The sequence below is a fragment of the Chiloscyllium plagiosum genome, unplaced genomic scaffold (assembly GCF_037043375.1).
Source record: "Chiloscyllium plagiosum isolate Xiang-an unplaced genomic scaffold, Cpla_swu_hap1 HiC_scaffold_9, whole genome shotgun sequence".
Taxonomy (NCBI): domain Eukaryota; kingdom Metazoa; phylum Chordata; class Chondrichthyes; order Orectolobiformes; family Hemiscylliidae; genus Chiloscyllium; species Chiloscyllium plagiosum.
The window spans coordinates 14,478,361-14,499,918 of record NW_028270147.1 but is presented as its reverse complement, the minus strand read 5'-3'; the positions used below and the strand labels follow the sequence as shown (position 1 = coordinate 14,499,918).

The following is a 21,558-nucleotide window of genomic DNA, read 5'->3' as shown; positions in this document are numbered from 1 at the left end:
TTCAGGGAGAGCCTGCCAATTGGATACAAAATTGGCTCAAAGGGAGGAGAGAGAGGGTGGTGGGGGATGGTTGACTTTCAGACTGGAGGCCTGTGACAAGCTGTGTTCATCCAGGATCGGTGCTGGGTCCACTGTTGTTTCTCATTTTTATAATCAATTTGGCTGAGAATTTAGGAGGCACGGTTAATGGATGACACCAAAATTGGTGGTGTGGAGAAGAGTGAAGAGGGTTATCAAAGATTACATTTGGGAGGTCATGTTGCAGATGTACAGGACATTGGTTAGGCAACTGTTGGAACATTCATGCAATTCTGGTCTCCCTGATATTGGAAGGATGTTGTGAAACTTCAAAGAGTTCAGAAAAGATTTACAAAAATGTTGCCAGGCTAGGAGGGTTTGAGCTATAAGGAGGGGCTGAATAGGCTGGGGCTCTTTACCCTGGCGCACCAGAGGCTGACGGGGTGACCTTACAGAGGTTTATAAAATTATGAGGGGCATGGACGGGGTAAATATAATAGGTCTTTTCCCCAGAACGGGGGAAACCAGAACTAGAGGACATAGACTTAGGGTGAGAGGGGAAAGATATGAAAGGGACCTAAGGGACAACTTTTTCACAGAGAATGATGCATGTATGGAATGAGATGCCAGAGAAAGTGGTGGATGCTGGTACAATCACAACATTTAAAAGGCATCTGGATGCGTATATGAATAGGAAGGGTTTAGAGGGATATGGGTCAAGTGTTGGCAAATGGGACTAGATTAGTTTAGGATATCTGGTCAGCATGGATAAGTTGGATGGAAAGATTTGTTTCTGTGCTGTACATTTCTATAACTCTATGATTCTATTTCAAAGGGGTCAATGGACTGAGGAATGGTAAATGGAGTTTATTTTGGATAAATGGGAAGGATTGCATTTTCGTAACTTATACAATTAATGGGAGTGTCCTGGGTAGCGTTGTTGAACAGAGAACTAAATGTTCAAATACATAGTTCTTTGAAAGCTGCGTCACAGACAGACAGGGTGATGAAGAAGAAACTGAATTGGATTGAATTAGCTTTATTATCATGTACACAAATGAGTACAGTGAAAAATTTACTGTTGCTGCATTACAGCGCCATCTCAGGCATAAAAGTACCTCAGTCCAGATACTTAAGATCAAATACATTGGAAACAAAACAAAGGAAAGTAAAGATATAAATAGCCCAGCATTATAGATCAGAAAAATAAATTAAAAATATAAAGAAGTTAAAAGTTCAGAATATCAGTCTGAATGCTACAGTGAGAGTGGTGATTTGTCAATGTCACCTTGTCAGGATGAAGAAGTGGAAGGAGACAGAGTGTAAGCAGCTCCGTAGTCACTAACTGTCCCCATTAACAGCTATTCACCCTCCCAGCCAGATTGTTATCTATCCTTTGTCTGTCCAACTGCTCTTCCCTCTCTTTGGGCTCTATCCCCACCTATCGTTTATTCCTTACCCCCTCCCTCCGCCCCATCTTCTGCATATAAACCGACATTTTCCTAACTCCCACCAGTTCTGAGGAAGAGTCACAGGACACAAAAGGTTAACTTTGATTTCTCTTCACAGATGATGCCAGAGCTGCTGAGCTTTTTCAGAAACTTCTGTTTTTGTTTCTGATTTACAGCATCTGCAATTCTTTCGATGTTTATTTTGCTTCAAAATTAGGTCAGTTTAGTTAATATTGAGGGGCAAAAGCATGGAAATAGGCCAGTTGTACATCATTAGGGGGGTTCAGAACTCACCACTTAAACCCTAAAGAGAAAATGCAAAATGTATTTCCCCAACCTTTTCACCCTTGCCCACATGAATCAAAGGGGAAGAACATTTGGAGGTGGCTGAGTGATTCACACTGTTTCCTCACAGAACCCCAGGGACACAGATTCGATTCCAGCCTTCGGCCACTGTCTGTATGAAGTCTGCATGTTCTAACCGTGTCTGTGTGGATTTCCTCCGAGTGGCATGACTTTCTCCCTCAGTCCAAAGATGTGCAGGTTAGGTGGATTGGCGACGCTAAATTGACCCATCGTGTTCAGGGATGTGTCGGTTAAGTGGATTAGCCATGGAGAATGCAAAGGTTAGGGGGATGAGATGCGGGGGTGCGCTCCAAAGGGTCAATGCAAGGTTGATGGGCTAAATAGCCTCTATGTGCCCTGTAAGGGATTCAAAAACTCTGCCTACTAATGTGTTAATGTTATCTTTTGTAAGAATGTTCTCCACTATAGACTGCACAACAGTGAGACTTTTCAACTGCAAAACAGTTCTGCCATCAGAATTGAAGAATAGCCAACCTGGTTGCCTCAAATGTATCGCCAACAGCATAAAAGGGTGCCAGGTCATTGTATTCATCAAACACTCCCCACCGAAGGTGAGCCCATTCATGGACTAATACACTACCTGTAAAAATAGAAACATTCATGACAACAACACCTATTTCACTCAAAGCTAAATGGTACATTTGGAATACTGTGTTCAATTCTTGCCTCCCTGCTTTCTGAAATGTGAGGTGAAACTTTAAAAGGTTCAGCAAAGATTTACAACAATGCTGCCAGTGTTGGAGGGTTTGAGCTATCGGGAGAGGCTGAGGAGGCTGGGACTGTTTTCCCTGGAGCATCGGAGGCTGAGGGATGGACTCATAGAGGTTTATAAAATCATTAGGCACATTTACAAAGTTAAAAATCACACAACACCAGGTTACAGTGCAACAGGTTTATTTGGAAGCACTAGCTTTTGGAACACTGATCAAAAGCAGCACTCCGGAAGCAAGTGCTTCCAAATAAACCTGTTGGGCTATAATGTGGTGTGTGATTTTTAACTTTGTACACCCTAGTCCAACACTGGCACCTCCAATCATGAGGGGCATGAAAGGGTAAATAGTCAAGGTCTTTTCTCCTAGGTGGGCAAAACTAGAGGGCATAGGTTTAAGGTGAGAGGGAAAAGGCTCAAAGTAACGTAAAAGGCAACTTTTTCACACAGAGTGTGATGTGCGTATGGAATGAGCTGCCAGAGGAAATGGTAGAGGCTGGTACAATTATAACATTGAAATTGGATCTGGACATGTGTATGAATAGGAAGGGTTTAGAGGGATATGAGCCAAATGCTGGCAAATGGGACAAGATTAATTTAGAATATCTGCACATCCCTATAACTCTAAATATGACTCAACAAAGTAAGGCTTTGATCAATTTCACCAAGCTAATAACAAATGCGAGTGTGTTTCCAGTGAAAGAGGAAGGGATTATAGTCAACTGCACAGATGGAAGGAATATCCTGTAAAGTTGTTACCTCTTTCACCATAAACTTGGATCAGGGCGTCATCTCGCATGAAGTTTTGGGTAAAGTGAATGTACCGGCCCTTGTCACCACATTGGCCATACTGCAGAGTGTATGGGTCATCTCCATACTGAGTATGTGGGTTAGCAATGATCACATTAGCCTAGAAAAAGATAAATAGAGGAAATAACATCAGTGAATAAGATCATCCACAAACTACTGTTAAATATAAACTGCAAAAGCATGGATACAAAGACAGTACAGTGAAAAAATAATTATATGTAAGAGAAAGCTGGACGGCCTATGTTTGTTTGAAATTCTAAGGAAACAGAATACATTCTTTTTAAATTGTCCTTCTAAACATTGGACACACATATGGGCAATAATAAAATGGGGTAGGTTAGATGGGCATCAGATTAATTTCACAGGTCGGCGCAACATCGAGGGCCAAAGGGCCTGTACTGAGCTGTAATGTTCTGTGTTCTATGTTCTATAAACCAATGTGCATTGGGCCAGTCAGCAACGTCAAAGGTAAAGCAGAAAGTATTTTCTAAACACTGTCTTCAATCATTTGGTTAAATAAAATAAAGGATAGATCATTAGAGATGCAATTGGCAATTTTTCACAAAGTCGTGTTAAAATATATTTAAGAGTAGATCAGCGTGGATGATAGAATTCCACATGAAATGGGAATAAAGTAGTGGAACAATACCATTATTTCAGCTTTTACCTTTTCATAAGACTGGGTGCTCGGTCTCTGATAGTGGGGCTGTGAACTCCAGGTGATGGGCAATAGGATTTTCACATCTCGGAAATAAGCTCGATGTTTGGTGGCTTTGTACAAGAAGTTTGAAGCTGACCTCACCATTTCCTAAAAGAAACACAGATGTTGCGAAAGTTTTTAATCATTGTACTCTCACACAAAATTGGCAACAACTTCTTCAGCATATAAAATATTATTAATATATTTCATAGACTTTAAAATTGACTTTGGGTAGGGGAAGAATGGTCAGCATTAATAAACTTATACTGCAACTTTTCTGTACAATCTGACATGGCAAAATGCCTCTTTACACTCAACAAGGAATTGCAAAACAAAATTTGGCCACATAATGGAATGTTAAGAGATAATCTCAGGTTATAGTCCAACAGATTTATTTAAGGTGCTAGTGGTTGGACTGGGGTGGAGAAAGTTAAAAATCACCCAACACCAGGTTATAGTCCAATTCATTTATTTGGAAGTACAAGCTTTCAGGACGCTGCTCTTTCATTAGTTGAATTCTCTTCACCTGATGAAGGAGCAGTACTTCAAAAGCTTGTGATTTTAACTAAACCTGCTGGACTATAACCTGGTGTTGTGTGACTTCTGACTTTGACTGCCCCAGTCCAGCACCGGCACCTCCATATCACATATAAATAAAATTTTTTTTTGTTCTGCACTCACACTCACAGTTCAGCTCTGGGTGAAATTGGAAGGGGAACAAAACAGTCTTCTTTCACCATTGTAAAGGGGGACCAGCTCATTGCTACCCAGTATCATCAGTAAAGATTACCCAACTGACCCATATTCCCAGTGTGGAAATTGTGGTAAATCACAATGTAAGAATGATGTGGAGGAGCCAGTGTTGGACTGGAGTGGACAAAGTTAAAAATCACCGAATGCCAGGTTATAGTCCAACGGGTTTGCTTGGAAGCACTAGCTTTCGGAGCGCTGCTCCTTCATCAGGTGTTTGTGGAGTATAAGATCATAAGAAACAGAGTTTATAGCAAATCATTTCAGTGTGATGGAACTGAAATGATATAGTAAATAAACCTGGATTGTTCATAATGCAACAACGCAAAGTGGCCAAGCAAAGGCTGAGAGCCAAGGTCAATAACCACGGGGATGGCCTCAACCGGGACCTTGGGTTCATGTTACACTACAGCTGACCCCACTGCACTATACACTCTCTCACACGCACACTCTTACACACTCACAGATCCTCTCTCATAGACACGCTCTCTCTCTCATACACACACATATACAAACCTCACAGTCATATCCACACACATGCCGTCTCACGGGCCTATACTCCATCACACCCACACGCACACTTTACCAAGCTTTCACACACGCAAACACATGCTCTCTCACGTGAACCCACCTTCACACATGCACACTCGCATGCACACACTCACTCTCTCTCTCATGCATGCACGCACCCTATAAGACTATGAGGTGAATTTGTATTTGCAGATATATTCTATTTTGCTCAAAAAATTGACAATCTGCAGGCAGTCAATACATGTAATATTTTGTAAATTCCACTTTGGAAAAAGAACCAGTCTAACTCAACTGGGATACGGACAGACTCTGACCTCATACCTTTCATGCATTGTCTGAGCTGAGATGTCACCTTTTGTTATAAAACCTTAAGCTATCTTGAGAAGGTGACTTAAAAGATGTCCTGGGACTTAAATATTAATGAACCGAAACCTGCAATCCATTCCAAAAGATGACAGACTTAACAAACAATCCAGGTTTGCTCAATATATCACTTCAGTTGCATCACACTGAAATCTTTTGCTATAAATTCTATGTCTGATGGCCTTATATCCACAACAACCTTATGAAGGAGCAGCGCTCAGAAAGCTAGTGCTTCGAAATAAACCTATAACCGAGTGTTGTTTGATTTTTAACAACATAAGAAGGCATTTGGTATGTTCTCCTTAATTGGTCAGCGCATTGAGTATAGGAATTGGGAGGTCATGTTTCGGCCATACAGAACATTGGTATGGCCACTTTTGGAATACTGCATGCAATTCAGGTCTCATTGCTCCCATAAAGCTGTTGTGAAAATTGAAAGGGTTCAGAAAAGATTCACAAGAATGTTGCCTGAATTAGAGGCTTTGAGCTATAGAGAGAGGCTGAATAGGCTGGGGGCTAATTTCCCTGGAGCGTCTGAGGTTGAGAGGTAACCTTATAGAGGTTTAGAAAATCATGAGGGGCATAGATAGGGTAAATAAACCAGGTAATTTCCCTGGGGTGGGGGAGACCAAGACTAGAGAGCATAGGTTAAAGGTGAGAGAGCAATGTTTTAAAAAGGATCTAAGGGGCAACCTTCCATGCAGGGAGTGGTGCGTGTATGGAATGAGCTGCCAGAGGAGGTGGTGGAGGCTGGTACAATTCCAACATATGAAAAGCATTTGGGTAGGCATATGAATGTGAATGGTTTAGAGGGATATGAGCCAAATGCTGGTAAATGGATTAAAAACTAGATTAATTTAGGATATCTGTTCGGCACGGATGAGTTAGACCAAAGGGTCTGTTTCCATGTTATACAGCTCTATGGCTCGATGGCAATGGTGAGATTAATATAAGTGAAGCACCATTCTCTCTATCTAACCACAATCTAATTGATGAATCGTTGATGAAGACTTTCCTAATGAGCTAACACTGCCTTGAGAGGTAGCGCACTCCCTCAAACCTGCTTCACCAATATCTTCATTTAACACCTTACTGACTTGAAGGTTTCCTTCATTGATTGAAGAGATCCTGTTTATTAATGCATTACTATCGTTGGTAAAAGCAAATTAATTAACAAGGCAGCATATCGAATTGTAGCGAAAGTGACAGAGTTGTCACTGGGAAATTAGAGATTTTTTTTCCACTTGGCTCATGGTAAGCTGCTCTCTCAATCTATGGGGTGATCATGTCTGACCAAGTAATGGCAACACAGCAGTGCTCTTCTGACTGATTGGAGGTTTAGACAATTACATGCCAGGAGTTAAAGTAAAAGGAAAAGTCAACTTAGCCCCATAGGACTGTGGGGTTACTCTCACATTAGAGAGAGATGACTGCTGGTGAGTTTAACCTGAGGGTCACCATGCCAGAGGTAAGGGGAGAGATTGAGAAAGTTGGACCTTCATGGTAACCTGAGCCAATATGGGAATTGAACTTTCAGGCACAACCCTGTGCATTTAAGAAATTTTTGCCAAAGTGTGACGACACTGTGTGAGTTTAAAAGCGCTCTCACTCCCGGGGGAAGAGTGTGTAATTCCAAAGGGGCTGCACTGAAGGTCCACCTGTGCTACTTGGAAAACCATCAGGAGACTATGGTTTTCCCAAGTCACACACAATTAAATGGTTTAATCGGGCAAATCCAGAGAAATCACTTTCTCTGGTTGGAGAATCCAGAACCAGAGGTCAGAATCTTCCAGAAAATTGGAGCTAAGATATTCATGTTTGATGCAAGAAACACCTCTTTACACAGAGGAACTCTCCCTCTTCAAAAAGCTATTGATGGCGAGGGTCAATTGAAACTGTTAAAATAGAGACTGATAGATTATTGTTTAGTGAGGAGATTACTGGCTACAAGGTGGGGAGATCAAATTAAACCACAGACCCAGCTAGAGAGTAACTGGGTGTGATGACAGGATTGAGACAGCTGAATGTTGGACGTTTCTGTAACACACAAGCCCATGGATAGCCACAAAAGAACGCTCATCAAATGTCAGATTGTTAAAGAATTCTCTTTCGATTGCTTAACTGACAGCATCAATGATAAATAAAACTACTAAACACAGTCAGCGATTGCAATAGGTATTCAGCTACTGGTCCTACCTGAATCTTTGTAATGAGCATTCGATCCTCTGGTATTCCAGGGTTAATAGCAATGACAACATTTTCATAACCATTATTCACCAGTTTCACATCAGAACATCTTACAACATAGATACAAACCAAGCTCACAAGGGACAGGAGAAATATCTTGACAAATTTCATTTTTGAAATCCAACCAGAGCACCTTTTAGTCCCCAAATGAACACGTCTATGAAGTTACTGCAATTTATATTGATCTGCATCAAAGCACTTTAGGTTAACTGTGCATTTATTACTTATATCTGATGCTGTATAATAAGGAAATCACCTTCAGCAGTTTTTTAACAGCATAATATTGTATTCCCATGACTCACTGTATACCCATGACTGCGTCACTAAATACCAGACTAATGCCATTTACAAGTTCACTGATGACACCACCATACTCGGTCAAATCTCAGATGGTGACGAAACAGACTACAGAAGGAAGGTGGAAGACCTGGAAAACTGAGAACAACCTAGCTCCCAATGCCGTCAAAACCAAGGAACTCATTCTTGACTTTCGACGGATGTTACTCATGGCCCCCTACACATTAACAGCACAGAGGTAGAATGAGTGGAGAGTGTCAAGCTCCTGGGAGTGGTCATCAACAACAAGCTTTCTTGTACTCTTCATGTGGATGCACTGGTTACAAAGGCCCAACAACGTCTCTTCTCCCTCAGGCAGCTGAGGAAATTTGGCATGACGGCGAATACCCTTGCCAACTTTTATATGTGTGCCATTGAGAGCATTCTCTCTGGATATATCACTACCTGGTATTGGAGACGGTTGCAGAGAGTGGAATCTCTGCTAATGTACTTTATGCTGGTTTATCACCACACTTTCAAGAGCAGCTTGGGATGAACAAGAAATGCTGGCCAGCCACCATGTATTGTTCAGACTGTAGCCTATTTGCCATGTGGAAATGAGACATTAAACTGTTGAATTTATGTAAATTCATAGAGAAGTACAATAAAACTGATAGTATCTGGGCATGTACCTGGGGTCAAATGCAGTCAGCAAATCTAAAGCTAACCCATTATAGTTTGTGGCAATCATAGGAATCAATCATAAACTTCCTTTCATGTATACTATAACTCTCAGAAGCTTGGACCTCCTCCAACTTTGACTCTTAGTTTACTGTAAATACAAAGGGAAAAATTCTTCAACTTCCGTTAGAGGAATATTCCGGTTAATGGAGGGCAAGATATTACTTCTAAAGGTGATATGGAGGCCCAGACTAAATTGCAAAGTACATTGCTGTTTGAACATAACAGGCAGTGAATCATCTCTGAACCTTCTCCTGAACAATGTCTGACCCAAAGAACCTGGATGTGCTGCAGATAAGTAATGCATGTTTTCCTCCACACATTGTCCAATCGTTGATCAGGAAATATGAAATCTCATGAGTAATAATTTGTAAGGAACAATAAAAAAAAGCAATGACTTCCAGAAAAAGCATCAAAAATGAGTTCACACTCACAATTGCAATGAAAACCAACTGGCTTCTATAGAAAGCAGATAAAATAATTTAGGTCCCTGGAACAAGTTTAAGAAATTATTTTCCTCAGCATTGAGTGAGGCAACATATTAAAACACATTGTGAGGAACCACATTTCTTCTTTTTCTTTAAACTGTAAACTAGGAAATGGAAGTTGCACGCTGCTGTGTTGATAAAATACCAAGAGAGTTCTTACAGCCTTTTGTGGGCGGCACGGTGGCCCAGTGGTTAGCACTGCTGCCTCACAGCGCCTGAGACCTGGGTTCAATTCCTGCCTCAGGCGACTGACTGTGTGGAGTTTGCACGTTCTCCCCGTGTCTGCGTGGGTTTCCTCCGGGCACTCCGGTTTCCTCCCACAGTCCAAAGATGTGCAGGGTCAGGTGAATTGGCCATGCTAAATTGCCCGTAGTGTTAGGTAAGGGGTAAATGTAGGGGTATGGGTGGGTTTCGCTTCGGCGGGTCGGTGTAGACTTGTTGGGCCGAAGGGCCTGTTTCCACACTGTAATGTAATCTAATCTAAAAGCCCAAAAGTCAAATGGGGTTCTCTGGTGCACACTTCAATTAAACAAGATTTAGTTACGTTTGCATGTAGTGAGCTGGATACTTTAGGAGACACAGCAGCACCAAGAGTCTCTGAATATAACATAGCCGCAGTGTAGAAGAGTTAAGCTCCAGATGGAATAGTGCGTGCAGTTCTTGTTGCCACACTACCGGAAGGATGTGATTGTACTGGAGAGGCTGCGGAGGAGATTCACCAGGATGTTGCCGGGGTTGAAACTTCTCAGTTGCGATGGGCGACTGGATAGGCTGGGTTTGCTTTCCTTAGACAGAGGAGGCAGGGTTGGAGGGGGCAGACTGATATATACAAAATTATGAAAGGAATAAGTAGAACTTTTTCCCAAGTCCGGTGATGTAGTCTGCTGTGGCAAGTACATTGAGAGAGCTGCGGAAGTGTTCTGCGTTACACCACTTACTTTGCTCTGCTTCAACAACTTCAACTGCTGGACCCTTCCTGCTTATTTTCAGCTGGAGATGAGCACTGTTCAGATCCAATTGAACAACCTGAGCTAGAAGGTGGGGGAAATGAAAACATAGATCAGTTAAAATCACACTGAAACGAGAGGTGACTAGACTTTGACCAGAACCCTCAAAATCTGGAATACCTGTATCAGATTGCCTCTCAGCTCTCTTTTCCAAATAAAACAGCCCTATCAGAAGGATGGCATGGGCTGTTTTATTATCAAGAGGCTATGAGTAGAGCTGAACACTAGAAACAACAGTGGACCACCCCAAACTGGAGATCCTAACAGAGGGACAATTAATAAAATTAAGTAGCTGTAAATGTTTGGCCTAAAATCACAGTCCAAGGTACAATCGATATCTGGCCTGTAACAACCACAAGCATCTTGCTTTTTGCCTAAGCCTATGGTTCTGGCTGTTGGAAGGTGTGCACTTTGACACGGACGAACCAATTTTTCTAAGATTCCATAGTGTCATACTCAGCTGATGTCAAAGCTTGTTTCTCTATGCTTTGCCTAAGCTCTGGTGCCAATGTTTGCCAAATTCTGTAGCCATAATATGCTCGCAAAACTGAATTGACCATCTGAATTACAAATGAGTAGGTGTCACTTGACTACTGTCAAGTCCCTTCATCATCTTACTAACATTGAAACAAATGCTTGAATAATATTAATATAATAATTAAGCAAGTGGAGTTTGGCAAACGAGATGTTATGGAGGTTCGGAAGCTGAGAACTGGTAAGCACAGTTTAACACAAGCAGGTAACAATTATTTTTCACATAAATAAGGCTTACATAAATGACTAAAAATTAGACAAACATATATGCAGGTTCCAAGGAGCAACCTTTTCATGTAGAGGGTGTTGTGTGTATGGAATGAACTATCAGTGGTGGAGGCTGGTACAATTACAACATTCAAAAGGCATCTGGATGGGTATATGAATAGGAAGGGTTTAGAAGGATATGGCAAAATGCCGGCAAATGGGATGAGATTAATTTAGAGCATCTGGTCGGCATGGACAAGTTGGGCTGAAAGGTCTGTTTCTATGCTGTACGCCGCTGTGACTCTATGAGCCAAACGCAGTATTCAAAATTCTAATATAGTACAAGTTGTTTTGTTTTAGTTACACTAAAGTGACTTTATCCATGCTACTGTCTGACCGAAATGGAACACGACACATGAAGGTCATTGCAGACAATTGCCAGTTTTATCTGCACTGTTTTTCTTTAAGATGGTAATCCTTTAAATCTGGTGTAGATGGTGAGGTAAAAAAAATCTGTGAATCACACTGGGCAAAAGCTGCCTCTCATCTGGGAAAATTATATATTTTTGCAATTTGGATACTACAGCATGTTCAGTTTCACTCGCCCGATTGCATTTTGCACTAATGCGTGCAACACTGACTTAGAGTCTGATTAGATTAGATTAGATTACTTACAGTGTGGAAACAGGCCCTTCGGCCCAACAAGTCCACACCGACCCGCCGAAGCGCAACCCACCCATACCCCGACTTTTACTCCTTACCTAACACTACGGGCAATTTAGCATGGCCGATTCACGTGACCTGCATATCTTTGGACTGTGGGAGGAAACCATAGAGATTTACAACATGGAAACAGACCCTTGAGTCCAACTTGTCCATGCTGACCAGATATGCCATATCAATCTAGTCCCACCTTCCAGCACCTAGCCCATATCCCTCCAAACCCTTCTGATTCATATACCTATCCAAATGTCTTTTCAGTGTTGCAATTGTACCAGCCTCCACCACGTCCTCCGGCAGCTCATTCCATACACGTACCACCCTCTGTGTGAAAAAGTTGCCCCATAGGTCTCTTTTATATCTGCCCCCTCTCACTCTAAACCTATGCCCTCCAGTACTGGACTCCCCGACCCCAGGGAAAATGCTTTCCTTATTTATCCTATCCATGCCCCTCATAATTTTGTAAACCTCGACAAGGTCACCCCTCAGCCTCCGACGCTCCAGAGAAAACAGCCACAGTCTGTTCAGCCTCTCCCCATAGCTCAAATCCTCCAACTCTGGCAACATATTGTAAATCTTTTCTGAACCCTTTCAGGTTTCACAACATCTTTCTGTTAGAAAGGAGACCAGAATTACACACAATATTCCAACAGTGGCCTAACCAATGTCCTGTACAGCCACAACATGACCTCCCAACTCCTGTACTCAATATTCTGACCAATAAAAGAAAGCATGCCAAATGCCTTCTTCACTATCGTATCTACCTGCAACTCAACTTTCAAGGAGCTGTGAACCTGCACTCCAAGGTCTCTATATTCAGCAACACTCTCTCGGACCTTACCATTAAGTGTATAAGTCCAGCTAAGATTTGCCTTCCCAAAATGCAGCACCTCGCATTTATCTGAATTCAACTCCATCTGCCACTTCGCAGCCCATTGGCCCATCTGATCAGGATCCTGTTGTAATCTGAGGTAACCTTCTTCGCTGTCCACTGCGTGAAAATAGTTCACTCAAAGATGTTAAAATTCTCCGAGTATTTATGCTCTTTGTAAAACATGCCTCTATATTTTGTAAGTCGTTTCTCACATCGTGGAAATCCTTTAAACCAAGGTCCTGTTCTTTAATCTCAGTGCTGTGAAAGCATTAACGATTAAAAAAAGTCTATTTTCTTTTAAATAGACCAGAAAAGATTGTGAATAGAAATGACAGGTTTCCAAGTTTTAAAAGGAATTCTTCAGTTTTTGTTTAAACACATACACCAAAGTCCAATCCCTTCCAATGAATCTTAGGGAAACGTGATCTAGACAGAAACAAAATGCTACTTTGCCAGCATGCAACAAATATTTCCATCTATCAGAAACACTGTTACTGCTGAATTCCTGTTGGAGTTATATAGAGCCTTTGGTTGTTAGAACACCGTTATATTACGATGAGGCCTACTGTATTGAATCCAACATATCACAGGTGAAAACATTTAGGTTTTTTTTGTTCATTGATGGGATGAAGACATCGCTGGCTAGGCAGCATTTATTGCCCATCCCACAGTCACATGCAGGCCAGACCAGGTAAGAACACAGAACATAGAACAGTACAGCACAGTACAGGCCCTTCGGCCTACGATGTTGTGCCGAGCATTTATCTTAATCTAAAATCAATGTAACCTACACACCCCTCAATTTACTGCCGTCCAAGGGCTTGTCCAGCAGTCACTTAAATGTCCCTAATGTCTCTGCCTCTACTCTCACTGCTTGCAGTGCATTCCGCATACCCACCACTCTCTGCGTAAAGATGCTCCTCAGATGCTGCCTGATGTGCTGTGCTTTTTTCCCACATACCCAATCCCTGAACCCCTACTAATCCACCTAGCCTGCACATCCCTGGACACTACAGGCAATTTAGCATGGCCAATCCACCTAACCTGCACATCTTTGTACTGTGGGAGGAACCTGGGCAATAAATGCTTGCCTAAACAGTGATGTCCACATCCCATGAATAGATATTTAAAAAAAACCTCCCCATAAACAAAGGTGCCAAGATTGTAGGGTGTGTCTGCGTGTGTGTGTGTGTGTAATCTGCTCCAATAGTAATTAGATTAGATTACTTACAGTGTGGAAACAGGCCCTTCGGCCCAACAAGTCCACACTGACCCGCCGAAGCGCAACCCACCCATACCCCTACATTTACCCCTTTAACCTAACACTACGGGCAATTTTAGCGTTGCCAATTCACCTGACCCGCACATCTTTGTGACTGTGGGAGGAAACCGGAGCACCCGGAAGAAACCCACGCAGATACGGGGAGAATGTGCAAACTCCACACAGTCAGTCGCCTGAGTCGGGAATTGAACCCGGGTCTCTGGCGCTGTGAAGCAGCAGTGCTAACCACTGTGCCACCGTGCCGCCCGCATTTCCCTATAAGTTGAAAACATGAAATGCACTCAACCATTTAGTTATCTGGCTGCCCAGCCCCCTCCCATTAGTGGGACTTTTAAAAAAGTATTTAAGAGAGTTCTGGGCAGAATAGGATTTGGATTATGTTTGGGACTCCCCCACCCAAAGGAAAAGATTGTCTATTTATCCTATCCATGCCCTTCATGATTTTGTAAACCTCTATGAGGTCACCCCTCAGCCTTCAACACTCCAGGGAAAACAGCCCTAGCCTATTCAGTCTCTGCCTATAGCTCAAATCCTCCAACCTTGGCAACTTCCTTGTAAATCTTTTCTGAAACTTTTCAAGTTTCACAATATCCTTCCAATAGGAAGGAGACCAGAATTGCATACAATATTCTAAAACTGGCCTAACCAACACCCAGTACAGCTGAAACATAACCTCCTAACTCCTATACTCAATGTTCTGACCAATAAAAGAAAGCATATCAAATGTTATTGTCTAAAGGGTGCAATCCATCATCATCACATTCAAGGCTATGAGCCGAGAGCTGGAAAGTGGGACTAGTACAGGGTGACATGGTAGCTCAGTGGAGTTGGGTTTGATTCCAGCCTTAGACATGCATGGGGTCCAATGGGTACTCTGGTTTCCTCCCGCAGTCCAAAGATGTGCAGGTTAGGTGGATTGACCATGCTCAATTGCCCATAGAGTCCAGGGGTGTGCAGTCTATGCAGAGTAGCTATGGGGATAAGACAGGGATAGGATGGGTCTGGGTGGAACGCTCTTCAGGGTTCAATGTGGCTTCAATGGGCTGAATGGCCTGCATCCAGACTGTAGGGATTCTATAGATTTATCTCACTTTGGTGGCACAAAGCCGATGGGCTGAATGGCCTTTTCGGTCCTGTATGATTCAGTGAAAAGCTGTGATAACTAAATAGCAGCTGAGCTTTCATTACAAATAAATAACATCAATGGGATACGTGAATGGAATAATTCTGCAAAAATATTGAAAAGTAAGATTTAAAGTACTCATTGCCGACTTGTTGTACAGCAATGAAAGTACATCAACAGGTGCACAAGATTGCAGGATCTAATCTGCCCTCTATATAGTGACCCAGCTTACCTGGTCATTTATCTCATTGTTACCCATGGGATGTTGCTCTGTGCAAATTGTCTGTTGTGCTCACTACATTACAAATAGCGATGATGCTTCAAAATGACTTCTTTCGCTGCAAATTTCTTTGGGACATTCTGTGATCATGACAATAGCTATTTAAGTGCAAGTCCTCTCTTCTTTTGTTATGTTTTTTGGATGAGATCCGCCTTGTCACCTCACAAACATGCATCTCTCAATCATCATTTGCATCAGAAGCAATTAGGAATAGTTTGGAGGAGGGGTAATACATAATATGAATCCAAATCATTTCTTCAGTTGAATTGCATCTCATCAGAAGCTTGAAAAGGCATTGCCACAGTCCTCCAAAAATTAAAATCCATTGGCAAGATACAAACTCTGCTTGCCTTCATTGCTCAGTCCTTTGAACATAGGTGTTAGAAAGTTCTGTTGAGGTTGTACATGACATTGGTGAGGCCTTTTCTGGAGTACTGTGTAGTGTTCTGATCTCCCAGATATAGGAAGGATACTACCAAGCTGGAGAGGGTTCAGGAGGGATTTACCAGGATGTTTCCAGGTATGGAAGCTTTGAGCTTTAAAGAAAGTCTGGAGAGGCTGGGTCTATTTTCACTGGAGCTTAGGAGGCTGAGAGGTGACCTGATAGAAGTTTATAAAGTAATGAGGGGTATAGATCGAGTTAATTGTAATTGTCTTTTCCCTAGGATGATGGATTTCAAAACTATTGGGCACATTTTTAAAGTTAGAGGGGAGAGATTTAAAAAAGACATGAGGCAACTATTTCACACTGATGGTGGTTCACATTTGGAAATAACTTCCTGAGGAAGTGGTGGATGTGGGTACAGTTACAACATTTAAGAGACATTTGGATAACTACATGAATAGGAAAGGTTTGGAGCGATATGGGCCCGGAGTAGGCAGGTGGGACTAGTTCAGTTTGGGATTCTGTTCAGCCTCGACTGGTTGGACCGAAGGGTCTGTCTCCATGCTGGATGACTCTATCTCTCAATGACAAAATGTATGTCTTCCTGATGAAAGTGTTCCTGAAGGACCACGATTTAGATTGGGACTCAGAATGAGGAGCTTCCAGTTTTAAATTGTTGCCTTCCATCGGCTGATGTCCCTGCTGGCCCCAAAATGGATTCATATTGATCAAAGTTTGTGCGAAGATTTGTAGCTCGGGTGCTCGTTGTTGTGGTTCTGTTCTCCGAGCTGGAAGTTTTTGTTGCAAACGTTTCGTCCCCTGGCTAGGCAACATCATCAGTGCTTGGGAGCCTCCTGCGAAGCGCTTCTTTGATGTTTCCTCCGGTGTTTATAGTGGTCTGTCCCTGCCATTTCCGGTTGTCAGTTTCAGCTCTCCGCTGTAGTGGTTGGTATATTGGGTCCAGGTCGATGTGTTTGTTGATGGAGTTTGTGGATGAATGCCATGCTTCTAGGAATTCCCTGGCTGTTCTCTGTCTGGCTTGTCCTATGATAGTAGTATTGTCCCAGTCGAATTCATGTTGCTTGTTGTCTGCATGTGTGGCTACTAAGGATAGCTGGTCGTGTCGTTTCGTGGCTAGTTGATGTTCATGTATGCGGATTGTTAGCTGTCTTCCTGTTTGTCCTATATAGTGTTTAGTGCAGTCCTTGCATGGTATTTTGTACACTACATTTGTCTTGCTCATGTTGGGTATCGGGAATCTGGCGGTGTTGTTGCTTTCCGGTTTCATTCTTCGTAGATCAGCTCTGGTTATCTGTCCGTTTTTTTGTAGATTCCTTAGTGTGTTATTTATCCTATTGGACCCCTAGAACTCATAACGGCACACAAACCAACAGCCACGCTCAGACAACAACTCACCAGAACAAAGGACCCGATACCCAACATGAGCAAGACAAATGTAGTGTACAAAATACCATGCAAGGACTGCACTAAACACTATATAGGACAAACAGGAAGACAGCTAACAATCCGCATACATGAACATCAACTAGCCACGAAACGACACGACCAGCTATCCTTAGTAGCCACACACGCAGACAACAAGCAACATGAATTCGACTGGGACAATACTACTATCATAGGGCAAGCCAGACAGAGAACAGCCAGGGAATTCCTAGAAGCATGGCATTCATCCACAAACTCCATCAACAAACACATCGACCTGGACCCAATATACCAACCACTACAGCGGACAGCTGAAACTGACAACCGGAAGCGGCAGGGACAGACCACTATAAATACCGGAGGAAACATCAAAGAAGCGCTTCGCAGGAGGCTCCCAAGCACTGATGATGTCGCCTAGCCAGGGGACGAAACGTTTGCAACAAAAACTTCCAGCTTGGCGAACAGAACCACAATATTCATATTGATGTTGGTGGCAAATTTTCTTTGGCCAAATGGAAACAATATGAGGTTCCAACCACAGGCAGGAAAATGAAACATCAGTAAAGGATAAAGAATCAGCTCAAATCTCAGATTGCACAGCAAAACTTTATTAGATTCTATCAGTCCTTTTATAGGAATACATTTTACTTTTAAATTGAAATTATACAGGTTGGATTTAAACACCATTACTGTTTGGTGTGACACAATCTCAGCTCAACATCAGGAGGAATGCTCAATATTCAAGTAGACCACAATTTTTTTTGGCCACAAATTTTGAACATGAATTAAGTTGCACCGTGATAAATTGAATGTGATTGAATTTTGATGATGTTGCTGACTATCTCTGGCTTTAGCTGTACATTTCCTAACTGGGTGATACTCTGCCCTGACGTTTTTTAGTCACAACACATACAGTGATGGAAATTATCAAGGAGACAACAATGACAACAATACCAACAATAACAAGAATTTCTGAAATGTTAATGACTACACTATTATGAGGTTGAGTTGGTTTGAAAGGTTGGGTTTGTTGGGAAAATTGTGTTGTTTGGGAAAATTGTGTTGCCTGGGAAGATTGGGTTGTTTGGGAAGATTGGGTTGGCTGGGAAGATTGGGTTGGCTGGGAAGATTGGGTTGGTTGTAATGTGGGAAGTGGACTAGCCAAAATTAAAGCAGCTTGCGCTATATTGGATAAGTCAGAAGACTGGTTTCCTTTATCAAATGCCCGAATTGCAAAGTAGATTACTGTCCCATTTTTCAACCCGATGTTCTCAGATACTGTGAACGATTCCTCTGAGCTAGCCACCTTTGGCTTCAGGTCTGTGGTGTTTACACTTTGAGCATTTGGAAAGTCATCCCTCAGCTGTGTGAAGCTTTTGCTGAGCTTTATTTCGTAAAAGGAAGCTGCAAGAAAAGAAAAGCAAGTGAATGTATTATTCAGGCTCTTGATGTTATCCTCTTACGCACTGCCAGATTTGCTGAATACCTAAGTGAGGCAAATGGTAATAAGGAGCTAAACTGAGAGGTTTAAAAATACAGGAACAAGAGAAGACCATTCAGCCGAACAATTCTTTATATCTAATTCAGACTCTCCCTTATTGAAGGGAAGATTTTATTTCATTAAGGCAGCTCAGAGAAGGTTCACCAAGATGATCCCTGGTGTTGGGGAACTGTCTTATGAGCAAAGGTTGAATATTTGGAATTCTACTCACAGGTGCGAATGAGATATAATATCATTGAAACATTCTGGATACTTAAACAATCTGGCAGGGTAAGTGCTAGTTGAATGTTTCCCCTCATGGGAGAGTCTAGAAACCAGAGGTTATTTTCTCAGAATAAAAGCACGCCAATTTAAGACTGAGATAAAGGGGAATTTCTTTCCTCTCTGAAGGTTGTGTGTCTTTGGATCTCCTTGCCATAGAGAGCTCTGGGGTCAGAGTTCTGGTGTCTGTTTAAGGTTTGATCGGTAGGGGAATCCAGGGTTATTGGAAAATTGCAGGAATGTGGAGGTGAGGAATGTCGGATCAGCCATAATTCTATTCAAAGGTGTAACAGGTTTCAGGGGCTGAATGGCCTGCTGCTGTTCCTATTTCTTCATCGTCATATTATGGTCTCCCATTGAAATGTACATTCAATATTTGAATTGCACCCAACCCCATTACAATTCGACTGCCTTGAGTATTCCTGTAAATACAATGATATTGCTCACTCCTGTGAGTGGTCTGAGTGCTTCATGCAGACTCAATGGGCTAAATGGCCTCTAACTGCACTACAAGGATTCTATGATAATGGTTTTTGCAACAAAAATAAGGAAAGTTAAAGATTTCAGATAAAAATACAGTCACTCACTTGTAATATAATGTTTAGGAAAAGCTAAATGAGTACAATGCTTTTCAACAACAAAAATACACAAATGGTAAAAGTCACACCCTATTCCCAGTTAAACAATGAAACCGACTGACCAACTGATTGATGATGTGATGGAGGCAACGAGACTTAAAATGGGCTGAAAACTCAGCAATGAGATCTCTCCTAACGTATGGATTGAAATATAATTTAAATTACCAGTTCCTTGATCTAAGTCATCGCCTGGAGCTGTCCATTTCAGTTGTATTGCATCTCCAACAATTGCTGCCCGTAGATCATTAATTTTACTTGGGGGAAACACGTCAGGTGGAGTTCCGGAAGGAACCTGACTAACAACACAAGCTCCCGCTGTTTTCACTCTATTGAAGCTTCCCAATTGTATCTGAGAATCGTTACGGTCCACTGGAGGCTTTGGTGGGTTGGGGTGAATTTGACCTGCGAGAAAAGTGAAGTAAGACACATTTCAGAAAGGAGCAAAATATTTGGAAGTTGATTTTTAACATTTATCCTTCGGATGTGATTGTCACCACAAGGCCACTACTTGTTGCCCATTCCTAATTGCCCCAGAGAAAGGGATGGCCAGCTGCCTTTTAGAACTGCCCAATCCATGTAATGTAGTTACACCCACAGAACTGTTAAGGAGGGTGTTGGTATCAATGTCAATGGGTCTTTGATGTGAACACTGACAATTTCAGTGTCATTACCAGAGCAAAATCTCAGCCAATCAGCCTGTCTGCAAGTCTAGAATAATCTGGTGCAGCAGATTCTTATCCTTGAAGAGTCAGATCAAATGAATCCAAGGATCATCCCCAGCTCAACTTATCTTGTGGAAGTAATTGTATTAGACGCAAAGAATTCAACTTACATATGGTTGTAGGATATGATTAAATAATACACCTATTGCACATTGACACTGGAGTGCATCGAGGAAAATGTAACAAACAGCGAAATACACAACTGATCTTGGAGGAATCTGCATGGGAGAGCTCACAGTACAGTAAGTACATAATGTTTAATTGTAGCCTTGCTGTATATCTACATTAGTCAGTAGCGTAGGTTCTTTATTGATTATATGTTTTATTGAGATCTGTCTCTTGATTAAATTTTAAAAACGTAAGCCATAAATATTAAGTTAGCCTGGAGCAGTTCTTTTTAGAGCAATAAGACCATGCTACTTTTTGGGTCTGTTGATTGTGAGCAAGCAAAGATGGCCTTTCGTAGAGTGATATGGTCTTCCTTTTGGATGTGGGAGTTTAGGGAGAGTTTCCATATTACTGATGATTATGTCTGCAGGAAATGTCTTTGGTTGCGAATCAAAACAGATTGAATGGATCAGTTGGAGGAACAGTTGGAAGCAATGAGGAATTTACGAGAGCAAAGGGGGTGTGATGGATGGCAGCTATCGGAAGGGAGAAAAGCTGCAAATACAGTCAAGTGTGTGGGTTAACTCTAGGAAAGGTAGGAAGGGTATGCAGGTAGTGCAGGAGTCTTCTTTCGCTATCCCCATCAAACAAGTATGCTGTTTTGGAAAATGTAGGGGATGATGGACTCACGGGGGAACGTACCATGAACAGCCAAGTTTCTGACATTGGGACAGCCTGTAATGTAATGAGGGGTACATTGGGTTCCAAGCGATCGATTGAGTAAAATCTGAATGGTGTGTTGCCTCCCTATTGCCAGGATCAAGGATGTCTCAGAGAGGGTGCAGAATGTTCCCAAAGGGGAGAGGGACTAGCAGGAGGTCATTGTACACATTAGAACCGACGACATAGGAAGGGAAAGGATGAGATTCTGAAGGGAGAATATGGAAAGTTTGGCAGGAATTTAAAAAGGAGGTCCTCAAGATTAGTAATATCTGGAATACTACAAGTGCTATGAGTTAGTGA

The 21,558-nt window shown here is 42.1% G+C and overlaps 2 protein-coding genes across 2 annotated transcripts in view; both read right to left on the bottom strand.

Moving 5' to 3' along the window:
* LOC122554127 (calcium-activated chloride channel regulator 1-like) overlaps positions 1 to 8,103 on the bottom strand; it is a 29,258-nt gene extending 21,155 nt beyond the window's left edge. The window contains exons 1-4 of the mRNA XM_087990425.1: positions 7,895 to 8,103; positions 4,022 to 4,162; positions 3,304 to 3,454; positions 2,310 to 2,415 (exon numbers count right to left, since the gene is read on the bottom strand). Of these exons, the coding sequence (XP_087846551.1) occupies positions 2,310 to 2,415; positions 3,304 to 3,454; positions 4,022 to 4,162; positions 7,895 to 8,056 (560 nt within the window). The 5' untranslated portion in view covers positions 8,057 to 8,103. The remainder of the gene's footprint in view (positions 1 to 2,309; positions 2,416 to 3,303; positions 3,455 to 4,021; positions 4,163 to 7,894) is intronic.
* Positions 8,104 to 17,892: 9,789 nt separating this feature from the next.
* Positions 17,893 to 21,558, bottom strand: part of LOC122546865 (calcium-activated chloride channel regulator 1-like) — a 32,075-nt gene continuing 28,409 nt past the window's right edge. Inside the window, exons 13-14 of the mRNA XM_087990261.1 lie at positions 19,871 to 20,107; positions 17,893 to 18,709 (exon numbers count right to left, since the gene is read on the bottom strand). Of these exons, the coding sequence (XP_087846387.1) occupies positions 18,171 to 18,709; positions 19,871 to 20,107 (776 nt within the window). The 3' untranslated portion in view covers positions 17,893 to 18,170. The remainder of the gene's footprint in view (positions 18,710 to 19,870; positions 20,108 to 21,558) is intronic.